A 16,662-nucleotide genomic window follows, 5' to 3' on the forward strand; every position below is an offset into this window, starting at 1 on the left:
TCGAATATAATTCGAATATCAAAAAATAAATCAAAATTCGAACGAATATTAGGCAGCCCTTAATATTGGAACCTGTTATGGGCAGGCCAAGAGGGAGAGACGTCGGAGAACCCGACGCAGTCTATTCATAATATTGTAATGACCACGGAAGAGGCAGCGAATGAAGTATTGATTAGACAGCGATTTATTAGAAGCCTAATAAACCGTTGGAACGCGCAAGACCGGTAACCATAGCAACGGCGGTAAACAAACCTCGCAAAGCCCAACCCAGGTCTTACTGAAGGCATTTAATGGTCAAAAATATTATTAATAAATATTCGAATATTAATATTAATAAACAAACGGATGGATTTTTGGGCGAAAGCCAAAGCCCTACTTGTTACGGACGCGAGCAAGCAAGAACAAGCGCCCCTATAACAACTATAACAACGAATTTGACAAAGCAACAACTGAAACACATGATGGAGAGGGATATCCCGGCCAGGCCCCTCTCGCAGGGTCCTCCCTCTGTCGTCACCCCTCCACACCCTCCAAGCATCCGCCTGCAGCCCTTCTCCTCCCCGGGAACCGGGTCCCTCATGAGGGGCACCACCAGCCGGGGACCCTGACCTGCTGGAGAACTCTTCCTCAGACAGCGGTGCGGAGCGGACGCCCTCCTCCTCCTCCTCCTCCTCCTCCTCGGAGGTGGGGCGCGTCCCTTCGATCCCCGCCACCACTGTGGAGCTGAAGGGCGGCGTGGGCAGGTTGCTATGGATACTGCTGCTGTCCAGACCCGCCCCTCGCTGGGGGCTGGACAGCAGGTCTAGCAGAGAGGGGTGGAGAGTGTGTGTGTCTTGTGTGGGTGCCGTGCGTGCGTGCGTGCGTGTGCCTTTGTGTGTGTGTGTGTGTGGGGGGGGGGGGTCACAGTATCAGAGTTGTTGTTCTTATCAACACACATTTTAAACCAGTTAAAACAAAAATAACATACATGCAATATAAGCATGTGCTGCGGGTCATCGTACCAACGATCCACGGAACATTTTCAAGTTCGCTTTTATACAGAGGAAGGCACAGAGCGCGTCATGGTGTCTGCGGTGCCTCTCACCCTGCTGGCTGGTTCTCCTGCGTTTAGCCACGGAGCTGGTGGAGTGGGATCTCAGGCCGTCTCTCCTGTACGCCGTCAACTCCTCCCCCTCCACCTCCCCCTCCCCCTCCCCCTGCGACTCCGCCTCCTCTCTAGGCCTGGCCGGGGCGCGCCCCTCCAGGGAGCGCTGGTACATCCTGACCGGCGGCCAGCAGGGGGCAGCAGCGGGGCACTCTGCCTTCAGGAAGGCCACCCTGGCAGCGGGACAAAGAAGAGGAGAACCTTCGTTTAATAGCCAGCTCACACTGGGGGTGATGCTTCCCTGGGGAACTCATGTGTGTGTTTTTATCCATCACAAGGTTTTTACAGAGACACGCCTCCAAGGTGTGGTTCATCTGCATGTTTTACACAGACAAAAGTACGGTGTAGTACAGCACACGCATGTCAAATTGTGTGTGTGTGTGTGTGTGTGTGTGTGTGAGAGAGAGTGTCTTGTGTGTGCAGCGACCCCTCACAGCTGGGTGCGGTCCTCATGGATGAGTTTGAAGCTGAACTCGCTCAGGACCTCCAGGAAGTTTAGGTTGGGTGGCTGTCCCGGCACCTCCTCATGGTCCCGGAGGGCAAAGCGGATGCCATCCCTAACACCCACCCGGCCACACACAGAGACACCGTCACCAGGGGTTAGGAGTTAGAAGTTCAATCTCCCCCTTGGGCCACGCCGGCTAAGAATGTAAGCACTCATGGTGGTTTAAGAGAATGGCATCCACGCAAATATAAGCGCTTTGAGTGTGAGAAAAGCGCTATATAAATTGAATCTATTATTATTATTAAATATGCACCCAAACACACATTGTGTTACTGTATCATTGTAAGGAGGAACTAACCTAGCTTCAACACCACTGTTTATGATGTCTGAGACAGCCAGATAACCCCATCATAAGTATTGATGCAATTAATTTCACTCATAATTAATCCGTAGCGTGATGACCAAATCATTTATGTCAGCAAAAGTGTTGCCTCAAGTTTATTCTTTTATGAATACATCACAGTTATAGGAAGCACAGACAATCGATGTGTTATGATGACTATTGCAATATAATTGCCTCATTGATTAAGGATCAACTGATGATCTTATAAAAGCTAATTTAGTATAGAAGTACAAAACACATCCTTTATAGGGAAGGTGATGGAGGTGGTTATTGAGCCGACGGAGGAGTGTGTGTGGGCAGGTGCTGCTCACTTGTGCAGGCAGACCAAAGCCTTGCGGAACCTGAGCAGGTCAATGCCAAAGCTCAGAGCGAGCTTCTTGGCCAGGTCTCTGATCCCCCCCAGCTCCTCCTTACTGCTGCCCGTGGACACCACCTCCGAGAACAACTAAACACACATTAACACACACACACACACACACACACACACACACACACACACATACAGTTACATTAACATTCACACAAACACAGTCACATTGATGCGCACACACACATCAAAAGTCGCACACACACACACACACACAAGCATACATAGTTCAACAGTTATATAGACACAGTCACATTAAAACACACAGTCACATTCACACTCCCACACATAGCTCATGTAGAGGACAGCATATTGAAGGAATTATTGGCAAAGCCATTGTGTAAATAAGTTCTGCTTGCTCAATGTCCGGGGTATGGCTCGACGAGCTCTTCAGAACGCCTTCTTTATCATGTAATCCTAGTATAGTCCTTATTGCTTTCCTCAATGCCCTGCATTGTACAAGTCTGAGAAGGTGTTGGTCACAGAGACAGAACCTCTACCAGCTCAATGTGATTTTCTCCTTATTCACTTCATAGGGAAGGACGCATGTTGCCTTATGTAAGAGAAAGACATTCTCTTACATAAGGGAACAAAACGATCGCCTTGGACATCACTGTTGTTTACTCCAATATATTGAAACGCCTCTTCATAGACCAAGGCTGCTCATACACGCACACACACACACACACACACACACACACACACACACACACACACCTGTTGCAGACACAGGCAGACGGTCTTTGCACTCTGCACGGTGCTGATCTGCCGGCTCCTTCTCAGAGTCTCTTTAATGATGTCTCCAAAGTCCCTGTAAAACTGTAGGAAGCAAGCCGACCCATGAATAACTATTGAACACCAGCCAATTACAGTGGCTCCAGATACATGCCAGGCAGGTAGGGGTTAGAGCTTTTATGGAAATGATCGGTACAGGGAGATATCAATGATAGGAGAACTCGAATCAATGACATCAGTCATAAAAATGAGTTCAAATTAGGGCTGTCAGTTAAACGCGTTATTAACGGCGTTAACGCAATCCAATTTTAACGGCGTTCATTTTTTTATCGCGCGATTAACGCAAATTCATATAATTATTTGTTTTTTTGGCTCAAAACAAAGACGCAGTTGCCTGACTGCTATGTTCAAGGCAGTATGTTTGTATGTTCATCGTTTACCGCACTATAGGCTTTTTTTTGTATCTTCCTGTTTTGATCAGTATATGCCAATGTTGTTATCAATAAAAAAACATTTGCACAAGGCAAGCCGATGCACTTCTCCATGTGGATAAGAGCATTAAAATTAGAACAATTAATGGGACAAAGAAATCAAGGGATATTTAGAATAGAAAAAAGATTTGCGATTAATCACGATTAATCATGAGTTAACTACAACAATAATGCGATTAATCACAATTAAATATTTTAATCGCTTGACAGCCCTAGTTCAAATATTCTGCAACTTATCCCATAGCCCATGCCTCCACAACACCAACCAGCCTGCACCTTGAAGTAGTTTTTGAAGACATCCGTGGCGGCGCTGAGGTCCAGCACGCCATAGATCACCAGTTTACAGTATCCCGCCAGCATGTTGCGCTTGTTTTGGAGGGCGGCCATCATCTTCTTCTCTTGCTCCTCATCCGCTGCACCAGACATGGAGGAGATGGAGGAACATCAGTAGAGACTCACTGACGCTCGTGCCTTAATGCTGCACGCTTCAAACCGCCACGCGATGTTATTGCTTAAGGAACTGAAGTCCTGCTGTTTGGTACCTGAGACACCACTTTAAGAGAAATGGTTGGCGGCAACAACACTGTTAGTGTGGAAATAAATTGACCCCCGAGAGAAAGCTTGAATACCGTATAACAGACATGACTGATTTTGTTAAAATACTGTGCTGGATTGCTGCTATAAAACTAACACCTCCCTGAATTCAGTATAGAGCCATCTGGAACTAAAATAAAGCAAGACTTTCATCTTTATTACGGAAATAAATGGGACCATTTGGAAATGTTTCAATAAAAGTAGTACTTCAATAGTACTAATAGTCTAATGCCGCTTTTCCACTGCATGGTACCAGCTCGACACGACTCGACACGACTCGACTCAGCTCGCATTTTTTGCGTTTCCACCGCGGTACCATGGTATCTGGTACCTGAAGTGGCTGCTTTTTCTAGTACCTACTCGCTCTAGGTTCCAAGCGAGCTGAGCCGATGCTAAAAGGTGACGTCGGCAGACGGCCGGCGACTGATTGGCCAGAGAGTGTGACGAAGTCACGAGAGCGACATGGCAACCATGCTGGTAACATCCATAGCAGCGCCGCAGCCAACATGTTCCACTTCTCCAACTTCTTCAACATGCCAGCTAATAATAGTAATGCGATCGATGCCCTCCATTGTTGTTATGTGGGTTCTGTCCATGTGTGGGTTGCGTATGTGTTGTTTGCGTCGCGTACACAAATACGTCACGGCCCTTTCGCGCAGCCGACCCCGCCCACGTCCAGGAGGTACTATTTGCGGTGGAAAAGCACCCGTGCTGCTACCGTGTCGAGTCGTGTCGTGTCGAGTCGTGTCGAGTCGAGCTACATGTGCGGTGGAAAAGCGGCGTAATAGTACATCATAGCGGCTGTGCAGTGGTTCTGTGGGTGACCTACCGTCAGGGGGGACGTCCTGAGGATCGTCCGTGAAGATGAAGTCGATGAGGTAGGCGGCCATCTCGGAGCGCAGGGGGCCGGCGGGCGGCAGGGCCAGCGCGTGGAGGGCGGGCTGGGTGCGCACCGAGCGGGCGCTGTACACCAGCAGCAGGTCACACAGCAGATCGAAGGCCTGGGGGACAGCAGGCAGCGCGGAGGGCAGTGTTCACGTGGAGAGCTCAATGACACACACCTTCCGACGCTACAGAGTGCTCTCCGACGCAACGGTGGGATGCTATCAACGTGCGGGAGACACGGAACAAGCTTGAACTTTCTTTGTTCGGTTGGTGTACATGCCCAAGCATTTATTAAGCACAAGCATTTAATCATTCACCACAGCCTTAGTCCCGTCAAACCACTGCTGCATAATCCACCATCCTATAGATAGAGTTAAACGTTTGTGGGGGCCAATGAATCCAATAGCATGAAATGAAAAAAACTGCCAGTTTGCAAAGACAATATCTACTTTTGTAAGCGATATTAGTTTAAGGTATGTGCTGTGAATAATAACGTAACCAGTTTGTTTTTATTCTATTGGTAATTATTCAGAATTGAACGGTAAGCATGTTCAACTGCAAGATTCAGATTCACGTGACACTATGAGGCATCTCTTCGTTGGTTCAGCTCTACTTTTTTTTTTTCAGTAGGATTTGTCGAACATTGTCGTCTTGTGTCGTTATAGTCAGAATAGACCGTTTGATTTAGTTACTTTTTAAGAGGGGGGTGGCGGTTGGGATTTGTAACGTGTGGTATATGGGGGAAGACGACGCAGGTGCCAGACCAGCTCCCTGACTCCTACCTGGTCTCTGATCTCAGCCTGGCCCGACGACAGGCATCTCTGACTCACGCTGCAGAAGGACCGCACTGCCTGCTTCAGGCGCAGCACCTCCGCCTGCCAGGAAAGGGATGGAGGAGGACGCTTAAGGAGGCAGCCATCTTCGTTGGCCTTTTACAATCAATAAATGGGTGGGCCTAGGTCCACCCACTCGAAAACAACTTTTCTTTTCATATTATACTGCAACACATTTTCTGTTTCCCGCATGGAAAGAAAAAGTTTGGAGACTCCCGGCCAAAAGGTTCAAGCCCTGAATCCCAGTCTACCCGTAGGCATCCCCTTTAGCGTTTATCTGGATAAAATGCAAGTTGTTTTGGAAGGGTACCCCCTTTAGATTAAAGATATGGAAACCATCCCATTAGCTTATGAGCACAACAGCCGGTGTGTAATTACGTTGAAGATAACACTAATTAGAGACGGCAGAGATGATACGGAGCACAGAAGCAGAACTGTGAAAGACAGACTTAGAGGGTGAGAGAACTGGGGGGGGCTTTGAGGAGGTAACTAGGGAGAGGGAGAGAGATGAAGACAAGAGGATGTATGACTATAAAGATGGATAGAGAGAGAGAGAGAGCATGACATAACTAGAAAGAGAGAGAGAGAGAGAGCGTTAAAGAACCCGGGGAGTGAATGAAAGAATAGCGAGGGCGTGAGCAATGCTGTGGGGGGCTTGGATGCACTCCAGCAGATTGCGGTGATAATTGCCAACTGTCCACACAGCTGGTGGGATATTGAGGGAGGGAGGCGGGAGGAGACAGCCAGCACCAGACTGGCCCCATAGGAGAGTTAATATCTCTCACACACACACACACACACACACACACACACACACACACACACACACACACAATGACAAAGCTAAGTCTACCACACCGGCCCCCTGGGATACAAGTTAAGCAGACCAGTCTAGCACTTATCTAAGGCAAGATGCGTAATAATGCTGGCTAGCGTTTGAAGCGTTGTGTGTATTTCGGCCACTGAACAACAAAATAGCACTTTGAGTCTGCCTCGTGTATGAAAATAAAGTTGCCTTGCCTTATGCATTTGTTTCATTGTGTGACAGGAGTGTCAAAAGAGTGACAATTTATTAAACTAAAACACAGAAGGAAATTGGCCAACTATCTGCTCAGCCAATGAATCACACATATATTTCACTAAACCAACTTGGAGACAGGTTTGAAGACATCTTTGTGTATCATAATGAGAGGATGACCTCAGTGGGTGTGGAGCTCAACACCCTGACTTTGTCCCACATCAGCTGGAACGAAACGTACTTCAGAGCAGGAACCATGAGCTGAAAACACAACCAGGAGTGCTGTCAGCTTCACACAGGCTAGTTATACGCACACTGATAACCTTCACTTGTGAAGCAAAACACCAAGTCCTTCAATGAACTGTGTGTGCACGATTGTGTGCGTGGCATACCTCCTTCTCAAAGATTGGGGATTCTACCCCACTCTTCAGCAGCTGCATGCAGGGCTCAAACAGCTCACAGCTCTTTAAGTCCCGGGCACTGGGAAGGCCACAAGTGTACACACACCCAATCGACATGCATGTAAGCACAAAAAAACTTCTGATTGAGAAATACACTGACCGCTGTACGAATTTCCCCAAAACTATGGTCCACACCCCATACAGCCCCCGTCTGCTTCCCTACCTGCTGAAGGCTGCGATCCTCTTCAATGCCATGGATGCGCTGTACATGTCTTCTTCATCAGCTGTCCCCTGGGAACACACTCGACACTCTTTATGTGTTCACTATCGAATCAAGTTCACCCAGGTGATGGATAGTCAAAAGAATCTTAAATACCAAGCCTCATCTGCAAAATAAAAAAATCGGAAGCGTTTTTTTTTTTTTACATAACTTTTTTCTTGAAAAGAAACGATAAGTCGATTGAGGGAACGTTATAATTAAGATAATTTATAATTAAGATAATTTATAATTAAGATAATTTATAATTAAGATAATTTATAGTCACCAAATGCTGCAATTTTTTTTAATTGGAAAATTACTTTCTAGTGGTTGCTCAATGCAGGCTATTAGGACAAGATGGGCATGGATAATCCAAAACTCAGTGCTCACAGCCCTATATTCTACCAAAACAGTTATCTTTTGGTGCCTAGGCAGGGTTGACAAATGCCGGTGGTCCCATCTGAGCATGTCCGCGTCAATGAGATCCATGTAGTACAACGCACAGTACAGCGCTGCCCGTCATGAGCCCCACCTGCAGAACCTCATCAAAGTAGCTGTTGAAGCACTCGGCCAACAGGTCCAGCAGCTGGCTGAAAGCCCGGTCGGCGCGGGCCGAGAAGGTGTATGCGTCCGAGCAGAGGGCGGTGGCCAGACACGCACACGCCTCCAGCACGCTGCTGTCGGTGTGCTTCTCCACGACGGAGCACAGCTGGATCAGCAGGAGGTCCAGGTACTGGTAGACAGACCGAAAGGCGGGCAGGCAGACGAACAGAGGCAGACACAGGGAGACAGACAGGCAGACAGACACACAGACACAGGGAGACAGAGAGGCAGAGGGAGCCAGACACACAGACACAGGGAGACAGACAGGCAGAGGGAGACAGACACACAGACACAGGGAGACAGACAGGCAGAGGGAGACAGACACACAGACACAGGGAGACAGAGGGAGACAGACACACAGACACAGGGAGACAGACAGGCAGAGGGAGACAGACACACAGACACAGGGAGACAGACAGGCAGAGGGAGACAGACACACAGACACAGGGAGACAGAGAGGCAGAGGGAGACAGACACACAGACACAGGGAGACAGACATGCAGAGGGAGACAGACACACAGACACAGGGAGACAGACAGGCAGAGGGAGACACACAGACACAGGGAGACAGAGAGGCAGAGGGAGACAGACACACAGACACAGGGAGACAGACATGCAGAGGGAGACAGACACACAGACACAGGGAGACAGACATGCAGAGGGAGACAGACACACAGACACAGGGAGACAGACAGGCAGAGGGAGACAGACACACGGACACAGGGAGACAGAGAGGCAGAGGGAGACAGACACACGGACACAGGGAGACAGAGAGGCAGAGGGAGACAGACACACGGACACAGGGAGACAGAGAGGCAGAGGGAGACAGACACACGGACACAGGGAGACAGAGAGGCAGAGGGAGACAGACACACAGACACAGGGAGACAGACAGGCAGAGGGAGGCAGACACACGGACACAGGGAGACAGACAGGCAGGCAGATAGATGAATAGGCAGGCAGACAGGCCCATGGAGGGACGGTCATACCCACAGGCAGACAGCCGGATGGACAGGCAGAGGCAGGCGTACAGATTAACAGACAAACAGGCAGTAAGCAGGCAGATAGGTTGGAGATCACAAAAGACGGGCAGAATGATCATGAAATGGGGCCTGTACATGCGTAGGTAGGACTACAAATGAGCATATTAACATTGCAGAACAACAAATTACCATCGGGTCGAATGCAGAAATACCATCACCACTAATTGAACAGAAGAAAATAAACGTGGCATTTAAAAAAAACATTGCTACATACACAGTAGACACACACACAAATGCTTTAATAAGAGACATTTTTTTTCCTGTGAAAGTGGTGTGAAGCCTGAATAATTATTCTGGGCACGACCTGAATAACTGAATAACTGGCAATGCCAGTGTTTGCACAGAATGTCCGGCCTCACATGAATCTGCGTGCAGTCCACCAAAGATGACTTATTCAGTGACATTTGGTGATCCGTATAATGTGTAGATGATGTGTCGGAAAACAAACAGTCTACCATGAATGATAGGAAGTGTATGTTAGGCACAGCGGCAGAATTTGTGGGATCTGAAGGTGACATCAAAACTATGGCGTGCAAACAGAACAATGGATACTCAAAGTATAATTTAGGCTAAGGATTCAATAATAATGATAAAAATTCAATTCAGAAAATGTCATCGGATTTTGATCATCAAATTGATCATAGAAGACATTTATCTACTACAAATACCAAAATGTTCTGCTTACTACTACTGAAAATTATATAATGAATACTTCACTCTGAATACAATAAAGAAAGCATATTCAAGACATGACATAATACTTTTATATCTTGCGAGGGGCATTTGCTATTATTCATAGTATTTTATAGAAAAAAAATGTAATCTGAAAAGATAATCGTTAGATTAATGGACTAGGTGCAGCCCTAAGCAGAACAACATCTCTATCCACAAAGGCTGGAAAGTCACCTTCTCCAGCTTCTTTGCACTGCTGTACGTCTCCAGGTCAAAGTAGAGGGGAATCTGCAGAAGGAGGCTCACATGGTCCACATCCGCCGAGTACTGGAACCGCCGCAGGAGCAAACAAAAGCGGATTAGAGCCTTCTAACCCCACAGCAGCCATGAAGCTCTGAAAACAGAGACTGATACAGAAGAGAATAAACCTGCCTTCTACTTTGTAGAACTTTCTAGCGGTCAATTGAGCAGCTGCAGAGAACTTCCATGCAAGTCAATGAGGAAAAGTCAACGGGGAAACTACGAAAATATAACAGGGAACAGTGTTTATGTTGCTATAACACTCCGCTTCTCTTCCTGGTTTCTCCACATAAACTGTTTCTAGTGGTTTGGAGCAGGTTAAGTATTCATTCAATTGAATTAATCACAGTGTGCACAGATACAGTAGACAGTAAAAACTCTGGCTTGTAGCCTATTATGGTAACATACCGTATATATGGTACAAGATGCACGTAAACGGTTTTCTATATCCCGGGAAATACTACTACTTTACAGAGTACTGCAGTGAGTAAAAGGCAACAATATTGTGCTTTTCATAACCAAACATACAAGGACTGAAATTGTGCTATGGTTCTCTTCCCAGACGGTTCCAGGATGTCGGCCTTAGCAACACAACGATTGGGTAGGGGGTTGATACCTTGGCAACACAACGATAGGGTAGGTGGTTGATGCCTTAGCAACACAACGATAGGGTAGGTGGTTGATACCTTAGCAACACAACGATAGGGTAGGTGGTTGATACCTTAGCAACACAACGATAGGGTAGGTGGTTGATACCTTAGCAACACAACGATAGGGTAGGTGGTTGATACCTTAGCAACACAACGATAGGGTAGGGGGTTGATACCTTAGCAACACAACGATAGGGTAGGTGGTTGATGCCTTAGCAACACAACGATAGGGTAGGTGGTTGATACCTTAGCAACACAACGATAGGGTAGGGGGTTGATACCTTAGCAACACAACGATAGGGTAGGGGGTTGATACCTTGGCAACACAACGATAGGGTAGGGGGTTGATACCTTAGCAACACAACGATAGGGTAGGGGGTTGATACCTTAGCAACACAACGATAGGGTAGGGGGTTGATACCTTAGCAACACAACGATAGGGTAGGGGGTTGATACCTTGGCAACACAACGATAGGGTAGGGGGTTGATACCTTAGCAACACAACGATAGGGTAGGGGGTTGATACCTTGGTAACACAACGATAGGGTAGGGGGTTGATACCTTAGCAACACAACGATAGGGTAGGGGGTTGATACCTTGGTAACACAACGATTGGGTAGGTGGTTGATACCTTAGCAACACAACGATAGGGTAGGGGGTTGATACCTTAGCAACACAACGATTGGGTAGGGGGTTGATACCTTAGCAACACAACGATTGGGTAGGGGGTTGATACCTTAGCAACACAACGATAGGGTAGGGGGTTGATACCTTAGCAACACAACGATTGGGTAGGGGGTTGATACCTTAGCAACACAACGATAGGGTAGGCGGTTGATACCTTGGCAACACAACGATAGGGTAGGGGGTTGATACCTTAGCAACACAACGATAGGGTAGGGGGTTGATACCTTAGCAACACAACGATTGGGTAGGGGGTTGATACCTTGGCAACACAACGATAGGGTAGGGGGTTGATACCTTAGCAACACAACGATAGGGTAGGGGGTTGATACCGTAGCAACACAACGATAGGGTAGGGGGTTGATACCTTAGCAACACAACGATAGGGTAGGGGGTTGATACCTTAGCAACACAACGATAGGGTAGGGGGTTGATACCTTAGCAACACAACGATAGGGTAGGGGGTTGATACCTTAGCAACACAACGATAGGGTAGGGGGTTGATACCTTGGCCAGCAGCTGAGGCATCAGAGGCATGAAGTGAGAGGAGAGTCGTCTCTTGTCCTGAATCTGGATCTTCTTGTCTTTCATACTCAGCATCTGACGCACGCACACACACACACACACACACACACACACACACACACACACACACACACACACACACACACACACACACACACACACACACACACACACACACACACACACACACACACACACACACACACACACACACCTCTTTTTTTAGTTTGGATTTGTGATTATGAAGGAGCCAAATTCCGTTTGCCAGTATTCAGTCTGAAAATAGATGCTTGCCTAATGATTGCAGAAGTATTCAAAATTATATATACACCGGTAGATATAAAGTCAAATTTATCTGGGAGCTCGAAAGCATAAACCAGAAGAAGGATTGTAAGCAATGGTGTATGTGGTCTGTGTATGGGTGAGAGTCTGCGTGCGAGTGAGTGAGTTAGTGAGTGAAAGAGTGAGTTTATGTGTTTATTTGTTTCTTTGCATCTCGGTCCTCACCCTCTTGCCCTGCACTCTCCCCACAGGAGGGATGGCCTGGGCTGCCCTCCTGACGGTACACAGCAGGAGCTCCAGAAGGGCCCCTTCCTCCTGATTCGACAGGCCTTCAATTACGGCGGGAGAGCGGGAGGGCCAGCCACAGTGAAGGAGAGGCAGAGAGAGGGAACCAAAGATAATAATCCAGGGCGGAGTGACACAGCACAATAACAAACACAATGTCAAAATTAAAATATGAATAAGATGAGATGGGGAATATAGTCTGTTGTTGGATGAAGTGAACTAGAGATCTCCAAGCATGGATACCTCAAATATACGTCATCAATGGTGCCTTGCACGGACATAGGCTGGAGGTTGAACGTTTTACATGTGAGCAAACCAAGGCCAGTCTCCGCTCCCACGCTGGGTCCACTACAGGTCTACAGATAAGGAGAGCTGCGTGGTTTACCCTGTCCACGCTCACAATCCTGAAGCAGAAGGGACGTCATCGTCTCCCAGTCCCGGAGCTCCAAGCCGGCCATGGCCCACAGACTGTCCACCAGGTAGGCGCCGTGGTCATGGCACTAGGGACGGACAAAAAGGACATGAATTCAATGCTCCTATTGAGGTCCAACGGCAATATGTCCCCCATTATGCAATCAACCCAACATATGCATTGAGCATATTAAGCCAAAAAGGTAATAGGGTTGAAAGATGAATTGAACCTAAGCAAATATTAAGATTAGAACGTGACCTTATTTCATCGTTAATTGGAAAGTCTGCAATAATTGGAAAGTGTCCAATAAGGTACAAAGAATACAAGTGTCCAATAAGGTACAAAGAATACAAAAGCAAATACAAAGAAAATAATTAAACTACACAAAAAACCCATGGTACAACAACAGGTTCTCTATAATGTATATTTATCTTTACGATATGGTATTTAGATGAAGAATAATTTGAAGAATAACCTCGCTCTGCAGGAAGAAGGTGATGAGAACGTTGAAGAAGGCTTCCCTAGGACTCATGGCTTTGGCCTGCTCTTCACGGACCACCAGAGTCTTCAGCCTGACACACACACACACACACACAATACACAGACATCCTGAATCATGAGCAACACCAGCATGAAAGGCTAATTGCAGATGAAATGTGTTTGGTCGTGGATGCTAAACATATCTAAACAAACCTATAAAAAAAGAAAGGTAAACTAGAACTGCAAGCAGTTATGCAGGGGTCCAAGAAGTGTGCATTTCGCCGGCACAACGCGAAGCATGTGTTCAAAACGCTACCCTGAACCTGTGGATACAAAGGATTTGACTGTGGTAGGAGTAGCGAGAAGTCAGTGTAGCGTTTTTGCGGCGAAATTTTCAACTAGTCATCAGACTATTTCATCTGGCTATACATACAACCTCCAGCATTACACACATATTACATTACATTACATAAAGAAAATACTGACGCAAATGGGCCTGGCCTATGCCAGAAGATGCAGCTGACTCCAGTGAATCTGTGGATATAAAGGTTTTGACTGTGGGAGGTTCGGTGTGGGAGTTATAGCCCAAAACGCGTTTTCAGAACATTCCATTGGCCAGTTAGGAGATATATTATTTCGTCGTTTTTTTGCGACCCCTTGTGGCGAAATTTTCCAAAGACAATTTTCCTTTGCCAAATAACTCCCACCCACATTAATAATTCTTGGCCATATTTTGTATATAGACTCGGGATTGCCCCTTGATGGTTTCCCTTGAGTTTGAAGAACATTCCTCTGGAAAATTAGAAGATATACAATTTCCTCGTTTATTGCGCCCCCTTAGGGCGTAATTTTCCGATGTTTTTAGCAAACGCTGTTAAGGTTAGCACCGACATGTGTGTAAAATTTGGACTCGATCCGATGTCTAATTCTTTGATTTTTTTTTATTATTATTTTTCACGTCTAATTTAGCTAATAAACCAATATTCAAAACGCTACCGTTTCGTCGGAAAAGGTCGGATCAAAAAAGTGTCTATGATTTCTTTGCGTGTGCGTCTGAAGATGTTGTGAGCAAAGTTTGGTGTTGATTGGTCAAGAAATGTGGGAGGAGTAGCGAAAAAACAGTTTTGCGGTCTTCGCGATTTTGCGAAAAAAAATTATAGACGCAAATGGGCGTGGCCTATGCCAAAAGATGCAGCAGACTCCAGTGAATATGTGGGTACAAGTTTTTGACTGTGGGAGGTTCAGTGTGGGAGTTATACCCCCAAACGCGTATTCCTTGGTATAGCGCCACCTAGTGACCGGCGTGTCTGGATTTTGTCGTCTGCTTAGTCCGAACAGATCTGGATCTAGTCATGCAATTCGCGTGTCGCCACCATTTGCGGTTTGGGCTGTGGTCCCACTTTTAGGGAGGTACACATAATAACAAGAAGTGTGCATTTCGCCGGCACAACGCGAAGCATGTGTTCAAAACAAATGGGCGTGGCCTATGCCAAAAGATGCAACTGACTCCAGTGAATTTGTGCATATAATGTTTTTGACTGTGGGAGCTTCGGTGTGGGAGTTATAGCCCAAAACGCGTTTTCAGAACATTCCATTGGCCAATTAGGAGATATACAATGTCGTCGTTTTCTGGCGCCGCCTTGTGGTGAAATTTTCCGAAGAGAATTTTTCTCGTGGCGAAAATGTACGAATTTTTTATCGAACGACATTTAGGTTAGCACCGACATGTGTGTAAAATTTGGACTTGATCCGATGTCTAATTCTGGATTTTTGTGGATTTTCGATTTTCCACGTCTAATTTTGCTCATGAACCAATACTCAAAACGCTACCGTTTCGTCGTCGAAGGTCGGATAAAAAAAGTGTTAGAATTTATTTTTTTATGTGCGTCTGAAGATGCCGTGTGCAAAGTTTTGTGTCAATTGGTCAAGAAATGTGGGAGGAGTAGCGAAAAAACAGTTTTGCGGTTTTCGCGATTTTGCGAAAAAAAATTATGGACGCAAATGGGCGTGGCCTAGGCCAAAAGATGCAGCAGACTCCAGTGAATATGTGGGAACAAGTTTTTGACAGTGGGAGGTTCGGTGTGGGAGTTATAGCCCCAAACGTTTTTCTCCTTGGTATAGCGCCACCTAGTGGCCGGCATGTCTGGATTTGGTTATCTGAGTAGCGGTGCCGGACCTGGATCTAGTCATGCAATTGGCGTGTCGGCACCATTTACGGTTTGGGCTGTGGGCCCACTTCTAAGGCGTATAGTATAATAATTATTGCGCCCCCTAATGGCGAAATTTTCCGATTTTTTTATAGAACGACATTAAGATTAGCACCGACATGTGTGTAAAATTTGGACTCGATCCGATGTGTACTTTTAGATTTTTTTGGATTTTGGATTTTCCACGTCTAATTTAGCTAATATACTAATATTCCAAACGCTACCGTTTCGTCGTCGAAGGTCGGATCAAAAAAGTGTTCGAATTTTATTTTTTGTGTGCGTCTGACGATGCCGTGGGCAAAGTTCTGTGTCAATTGGTCAAGAAATGTGGGAGGAGTAGGGAAAAAACAGTTTTGCGGTTTTCGCGATTTAGCGAAAAATATTCATAGACGCAAATGGGCGTGGCCTAGGCCAAAAGATGCAGCAGACTCCAGTGCATCTGTGTGTACAAGTTTTTGGACTCTGGGAGGTTCGGTGTGGGAGTTATAGCCCCAAACGCGTATTCCGTGGTATAGCGCCACCTAGTGACCGGCGTGTATGGATTTTGTCGTCTGCGTAGTCCGAAGAGATCTGGATCTAGTCATGCAATTCGCGTGTCGGCACCATTTACGGTTTGGGCTGTGGTCCCACTTTTAGGGAGGTAAGAATAATAGGAACAAGAAGTGTGCATTTCGCCGGCACAACGCGAAGCATGTGTTCAAAACAAATGGGCACGGCGTGTGCCAAAAGTTGCAGCTGACTCCAGTGAATCTGTGGATATAAAGGTTTTGACTGTGGGAGGTTCGGTGTGGGAGTTATAGCCCAAAACGCGTTTTCAGAACATTCCATTGGCAAATTAGGAGACATACAATGTCGTCGTTTTTTGGCGCCGCCTTGTGGCGAAATTTCCGAAGACAATTTTCCTTTTCCAAATAACTCCAGCCCACATTAATAATTCTTGGCCA

At 46.6% G+C, this 16,662-nt stretch overlaps 1 protein-coding gene across 6 annotated transcripts in view; it reads right to left on the reverse strand.

The window, feature by feature from the left end:
* LOC132466105 (cohesin subunit SA-3) overlaps positions 1–16,662 on the reverse strand; it is a 28,101-nt gene that overhangs the window by 1,829 nt on the left and 9,610 nt on the right. For all 6 annotated transcript variants that reach the window (XM_060063150.1, XM_060063149.1, XM_060063148.1 and 3 more), the window contains exons 13-29: positions 13,507–13,603; positions 13,005–13,119; positions 12,560–12,663; positions 12,035–12,127; positions 10,128–10,220; positions 8,108–8,308; positions 7,540–7,607; positions 7,308–7,395; positions 7,096–7,176; positions 5,847–5,939; positions 5,009–5,180; positions 3,862–3,998; positions 3,077–3,178; positions 2,304–2,437; positions 1,579–1,701; positions 1,085–1,317; positions 610–868 (exon numbers count right to left, since the gene is read on the reverse strand). In XM_060063150.1, the coding sequence (XP_059919133.1) occupies positions 610–868; positions 1,085–1,317; positions 1,579–1,701; positions 2,304–2,437; positions 3,077–3,178; positions 3,862–3,998; positions 5,009–5,180; positions 5,847–5,939; positions 7,096–7,176; positions 7,308–7,395; positions 7,540–7,607; positions 8,108–8,308; positions 10,128–10,220; positions 12,035–12,127; positions 12,560–12,663; positions 13,005–13,119; positions 13,507–13,603 (2,193 nt within the window). The remainder of the gene's footprint in view (positions 1–609; positions 869–1,084; positions 1,318–1,578; positions 1,702–2,303; positions 2,438–3,076; positions 3,179–3,861; positions 3,999–5,008; positions 5,181–5,846; positions 5,940–7,095; positions 7,177–7,307; positions 7,396–7,539; positions 7,608–8,107; positions 8,309–10,127; positions 10,221–12,034; positions 12,128–12,559; positions 12,664–13,004; positions 13,120–13,506; positions 13,604–16,662) is intronic.

Source organism: Gadus macrocephalus, chromosome 10 (genome assembly GCF_031168955.1).
Source record: "Gadus macrocephalus chromosome 10, ASM3116895v1".
In the NCBI taxonomy this organism is placed as follows: Eukaryota; Metazoa; Chordata; class Actinopteri; order Gadiformes; family Gadidae; genus Gadus; species Gadus macrocephalus.